General features: G+C 37.1%; 1 protein-coding gene across 1 annotated transcript; it reads right to left on the minus strand.

Annotated features, from left to right (window-relative positions):
- Positions 1 to 4281: 4281 nt before the first annotated feature.
- On the minus strand, positions 4282 to 5653 carry LOC116880718 (heterogeneous nuclear ribonucleoprotein C-like). The gene is made up of 2 exons (XM_032880039.1): positions 5178 to 5653; positions 4282 to 5138 (listed from the first exon to the last, which is right to left on the minus strand). Exons 1-2 carry the CDS (start codon positions 5492 to 5494, stop codon positions 4571 to 4573), a joined length of 885 nt encoding a protein of 294 aa, XP_032735930.1. The 5' UTR covers positions 5495 to 5653; the 3' UTR covers positions 4282 to 4570.
- Between the last annotated feature and the right edge of the window lie 1026 nt (positions 5654 to 6679).

Consider the following 6679-nt stretch of genomic DNA (forward strand, 5'->3'; position numbering starts at 1 on the left):
AGAGTACTTTCCATAAATATTTATGTGAGAAGTGATTTGACTCTTTCCTCGTTTCTGCTGGCCCGCTTGCCTATTCAATTTTTTTTTAAATTTCTGTCAAAATGAAACACTAGCTGGTGGAATGGATAAGCGGCTTAAAATGTAGTCTCTAGTCGATTGAACCCGCACTGTATGATACCTGAATATTCACAGATAAGTTCCACATCCAAACTGGTACTTCTCACCACATCAGAGCCACCGAACTGAACCTCCTCATTGGAGATTTGTTAGAAAACTACTTGCCATTTCTAGCCAGGAGTTAACTGCAGTTTTTTTTTCTTTTATTATTTATTCCCTTAACTGTAGCTGTTCTATGATGGAAATTATCCTAAGTTGGATATGCTTATGATAAAAAGAAAATAGATCAAACTTATTCTAGTTATCAAATCTCCATGGGTAATTATTTGTCTTAAACTTCAGATCCTGCTCATTTGGTCATTTCTGGAGGTCTGCATGTTCTTTGCTGACCTAAATGTAGTATCAACTCCTTGAATTCAGGCTGGAATTTCAACGAGAGAGATGAAGCACAGAGGGTTCTACTTATGGCATAACTTACTATTGGGACACACTCACACAATCTTGAAAAAGGCTTTGCTTATTTTCCACTTAGGCTTTGGGTGGTTGAGGTTTAGTACTATTAGAGTCTCAAATATAATAAGTGAATATGGATAAAATTATAAATACTTGATGCTACAAGAATTTCACAGAATGGCAGGAGCAAATTCTGTTTGCTGGTTTTAGTAGCAGAGCTGTCCCAGCTGTCTCACTCAAGACATTTTCATTACAAAGTTCCAGCCAGCCACTTTGCCCTGTGGTCCAGTGTAAAGGTTCCCTTGCAAATCTCCCTAAGAGATAGCACAGCAGATGACTATATCCCAAAGATCTAGTGCTGATACCGATCCAATTTGAACTGAAGCTGAGATCTTGGGTTTGTGAATATGGTTTTCCAACAATTAAAAGAAAAAGGAGCATTTGAAAATGGGAACAATGAGGGTCACCAATACAAGTGAGGGCAAAATTAGACGATTATAATTAGTGGCATTATTTGACAAGATTATTTAAAAAACAGGCTTTAAAGATATAAACTCAGAGGAAAGAAGTTTTAATTTTACACTGAACTACCCAAATGCATATAATTTTAATATAATATAAAAAGAACAGTATAGTGGAACCACAAAGTTTTTGAAGTGGTTTCCATCTGTGTATAAGAATTTAAGTGACCATATGAAGTAAGGAAAAACAAGAAGGTTCAAAGTGATGTATCCACAAGGATTGTTCAAATAATACAATACATACTACACAGTTGGTAAGAAGTGGTGGTTCAGAGAGAGGTTAGCTATTATTTTACGTAATCATTTAAATAAGAGATTAAATAAATTAAGATGCAAAACACTGATTTATACAGAACATTTCCAAATACGGAAGCTATACAAAAAAAATTGCTACTCTTCATTACTGTCAAGAGGATTCATATTCTAAGCAGTTGTTCCCTCATAGGTGCAATATTTTATTTAGTTCCTATTAAATCTATAGTATATGTTTCAAGATAAGGACTGGCTATGGAAAAGTATTTCGTTCTGGGAAAAACCAAAAATGGGGATTAAACCCATAATATGGGCTGCATGACACCTAGTGAAAAACTAAGTGAACTGATCCAGGCTTCAAGATGTAGGACATATTCTAATTTAACATCATACTGTGACTATCGATTATTCAGCAAAACTCATGGGATGCTTAAATTTATAGTGACTGGGCAAGGCTCTTCAAACAACTGTGATAAGCAAATAGAGTAAAACATTCTTTAAAGAAGACTTACCTGCTCTCTCTCTGTGTTGTTTATCAGAGAGAACCTGTAAAAAAAAAAAAAAAAAGAAATCACAACATCTTAGTATCTCAAAATTATACTACTTTCATCAAAAATAACATCATCAAGTTTGAAAAAATATCAGATTGTACAATTGGAATGAATGACCTCCATAAATGAAAATAAAATGCCACGAGGGTATTAGGATTGAATAATTTTAGACTGAACAAATTGTTTGGGATAATAAACATAATTAAAACATTTATTTACAAGGAAAATGTGTTAAGTTTGTTCTTTTTTGCATTATATAAAAATTCACGCTATTCTACATCCATTTAGTAACCAAAAGACTCAAGTCTAGTTTTTGTCTTCTACTCCACTGTCCTTGTGTCACCAACAACCTCCTTTGTGCTAATATCAGTCCCTACCCCACTTTCTCTGTAACACTCCAACAGCCAAGGCAGCTGAGCACTCCTCCTTTCTAAATTTATCTTTCTGGGATTTTGTTTTCTCACACTCTCCCTGCTCTCTGTTTTATTTCTCTACCTGCTCCTTCTCATTTTCTTGGTGGGCTCCTTTTTCACTTGTGCCCTTCTTATATGTTGATTTCATTTACTTTTGTTTTATTTTGTTTTGTCAGGCATTGCTCAGGGCCTTCTCTTCTCACTGCATTTTTTCCAGGGTTATCTCATCTACTTTTCATCCATATTCTGATAACTCCAGATTTATACCTTGACCACATCTCTATCCTTGAGCTCCAGGCCAATAGAGGAAACTTTTACTGGACATCTGCTTTGGGACATTTCACAGATACCGCAAATTCCATGTTTCCAAAGCCCAACATTATGCACCCCCTTACATGCACACCCAGGCTCACACTGATCCTTTTTCTGTGTTCCCATCTTACTGAAAGGCTCCATCATTCCTATGGACTGACTGTGTGCTCCCCACCCACCCCCACACCGAATTCATACATTGAAGCATAATCCCCAATGTGAAAGTATTTGGAGGGAGGCCTCTGGGAGGTATTTAGGTTTGGTTGAGATCATAGGCGTGGGTCCTCCAAGATGGGGGTGGTGCTCTTAAGAAGATGAAGGGCTCAGAGCTCTTTCTCTATATGTGAAGACACAGCAAGAAGATGGTGATTTGCAAGCCACAGAACAGGCTCTCACCAGTCCGCGAATATGCCAGTACCTTAATTTTAGACTTCCAGCCTTCAGATCTTGAGATATAATGTTTGTTGTTTAAGCCACCTAGTCTATAGCATTTTTGTTATAGCAGCCCGAACTGACTAAAATAGGTATCTACCTGGTTGCTCAAATCAGAAACCCAAAGATCATCCTGAGTCTTTGCTGTCCATCTAGTTAAATTGTTGATGCCTACTCCCAAATATTGCCTAAATCCATCTACTTCTTTTCATTCCTATTTCCACCTCTGAGCAACATTCAGGTCTTGCTTAGATAATTGCAATAGTTTCCTAATTTCTAGCCGGATACTAGTCTTATTCCCCTCCAAACTATTCACACCCAGTGTGACCCTTCCAAAATACAATATCATCATGTCATTCCTTGTAAAACCGTTCCCCATTGTCCTAAGAATAAATAAAGTTTAGATCACATGCTTACGATCATATGCTTAGCAATCGGGAAGACAGTGACTAGCTACATGACCTTCAGAAAGTTGCCAAATTTCTCCGAACCTCACTTCCTTGTCAGTCAAATGGGGTTGCTTTCAGGAGTAAATAAAATAATTCATGTGATGTGCTGAGCAGCAAGTGTGGTATAGAAGAGACATATGATGAACATTTGTTGATTTTTCTGAAGTGTAAATTCCAAAAAACAGAGACTGAAATTTTACTAATTTTTTCAAAGCATCGAGTAAATGATACTCTACAGGAGTCAGGGATGAAGGAAGCAAAATACTGATGCACTTAAAGCTTTGTCCTTGATATCTCAGTTCCAACCCACCCCATTTTTTATTCTCTTTTTCTCACTCTACTCTATGTCTCTGCTCACAATTATCCGGGTAAAACAAATCCACAAAAGAGTCAATTTTCCCAAAGATCTCTGCAGTTTAAAGAGTACCATCTGACAATACACACTAAGTATTGACCTCTTAACAGTAAAACTTCAGACGCTGTCACAATGAGGAGGAAAATTTCTCTCCACATTTCTCAGGTAATAACAAGAAGGTAACTACTTACTGCTCTAGAAAAAACCCAACCTGACAGCAGGCGGTAGCTTAGCATATTTATTTATTTATTTAGTAGTAGTATAGCATATTTAGATGGTTCTGACTTGGTCTGGAAGCAAATTTATTATGATTATTTGATTTAGAATAGCATGTAGAATAAAGTTAGAAAGTAAAATAACTCACATTAACAATTATCTTCTAAATATCTTCTTTTTTTACCAAGAGATTATTTTGGAGACAGTTGATAAAAACCACACGTCCTTTTTATTGTTAAGTCATAAAGAGGTATCAAAATTAAAAGCAAAAATTACAGGGTAAGACTTAACATAACTACTAGGAGCATCAAAGGAAGTGAAAATGGGACTAGGCGCAGGGCAATATGAATTAATGAACATGGGAAGGACAAGGATGGGGAGAACAGTGAGCATGTGCTGAAGAAGATACTAGGGGAGAGGATCTGGTGAAAATTTTGATCTTAGACAAGCGCCTAGGTAAAGAAATAATGGGACAAGATTTCTAAACCCCACTATGTGCTTAAGAGTCATCCTCGCCATTGGCGCTGTCTCTGTCATCCTCTCCTTCCTCAGCCTCTTTTTCATCATCCTTGATCAACTCCAGCTGGTCATCCCCCCGATCTTCATTATCATCATCATCCAGTAGGTCCCCCTCCTCAGCAGAGTCATCTGCACCCCCCTCAGACTCCATCTTCACATTAGTCTCATCTTTCTTCAGGGAGCTGCTGCTCTGCTCCTCTTCTGACTTATCATTCTTCATCTCTACTCCTTGTTTGCTCTGTTCTTTCTCAATTTTTTCCAGGCTTTCCAGTAGAGAATCCACTTTTTGTTTTATCTGGGTCAACTCCTTCTTAATGGTCTGAAGGTCATCACCTTTCAACTTTCCAGACTTGGAAGAAGATCCTCGCTGTCCACTCTTAGAATTGAAGCCACTTTTGCCTCTTCGTGAGGTGTTTCCTGATACACGCTGGCGTTTTGAAGGAACTACAGCCCGAGCAATAGGAGGAGGAGGAGGAACACGTGCTGGGTAACTATACATCCTGTCATAATAATCTCGTTGAAAGTCATAGTCCAAGTCAAAAGAGGAGCTGAGTAGAGGGGACGGAGAAGGGTGTTCTGGTACTGACCCGTACATCTCCGCTGCAGATCGTTTCACACCTGCTTTTCCTCGGTTCACTTTTGGCTCTGCAGCCAGATTAATATCTAAAACCTGGCCAGCAATCATTCTGCCATCCTCTCCTGCCACAGCAGCACGGGCATTTCTCTCATTAACATACTGAACAAAGGCAAAGCCCTTATGAACAGAGCAACCCACAATTTTGCCATATTTTGAGAAGATCGCCTCCACATCAGATTTCTTGACCACAAGAGTATTGAGATTCCCAATGAATACACGGGAGTTCATGGAGCGAGGATCTGTCTTGTTGGTAACATTGCTGGCCATTTTCTTTGATGTTAAGGTTCTTCACAAAGCTGAAAAACAGGAGGGGGAAGGGAGAAGAGATTCGATTCTGAATCTCCTACTCCCGGGTTCTACGTAGAGAAGCCAACTGCTGCTCGAGGTCGACGACCCGGCCGCACAGCTCAGTCTTCGTCTCTTCACAAAATGCTTCTAAATATCTTCTAAGCATCATAATAATGTTTTAGTCATCATACAAAGAAATAACCCAGTAGAATTCAACCTGAACTGTTTAAGAATTCTCACTTATGAGAAATTACTACAGAGAAATTTCAGCCTGAGGGCTTATAAAGAAAACAAAACCTATTAAGTAGGCCTCCTCACCCACTCCTTCAGATTGAGTGCTAACATAGCTACTCATATGTTAATAAGAAATAATCCTTCACAGAATAATTAGAAGTTAGATTACCTGATCCCAAAATAAATTGATACAACCTAGGTGGAAGAGGGATTCCGAGATAAAACAGACTATTTGATTAAGTATGGTTGATTATTATATAGCTCTAAATATAAAATGTTACATTAAAGATATATAGAATTTGAATTTGATAAATATAAAAATTGATATGGAAATATGAAAAATATTAATGGTGAGTGTCATGATGAGAAAAAAATGTAGAAATTAAATACCTAAGATTAGCACAACAAAAATTAGTGCTCTTGAAAACTGAATGTATTTGGAAAATATTACTGAAGTTCAAAGATTTCAGAGGTATTTAAAAATGAACCCTAACATAATAACCATTTAAATAGTACATGAAAAGTTAGAAGCAGAGGTATTGACACTCATCTCCCAGGAAAACTGATGTGGCAAAGAATAAGTAAATAAATAAATATTTATTTATTTATTTTTATTAATTATATTTATTTATATGTATTTTCTAGAATATGTCAGCTCTAAACATTTATAAATGTGATGGAGAACATATAATTTCTTATAGACATACAGCAATATTTTAACATAATAATTTTCATTAAAAATCACTAGATGCCAGGGGCTTGAAGAAGGAGGAAACGGGAAGCTATTTAATGGGTACAGAGGTTCAGTTTTGCAAAATGAAAACAGTTCTGGAGATAGAGGTGGTGAGGGCTGCATGGCAATGTGAATACTTATGCCACTAAAGTGTATACTTAAAATGGTTAAGAACAAATTTATGATATGCTTATTTT

The sequence above is a fragment of the Lontra canadensis genome, unplaced genomic scaffold, assembly GCF_010015895.1.
Source record: "Lontra canadensis isolate GAN:19392208 unplaced genomic scaffold, GSC_riverotter_1.0 scaffold67, whole genome shotgun sequence".
Lineage (NCBI taxonomy): Eukaryota > Metazoa > Chordata > Mammalia > Carnivora > Mustelidae > Lontra > Lontra canadensis.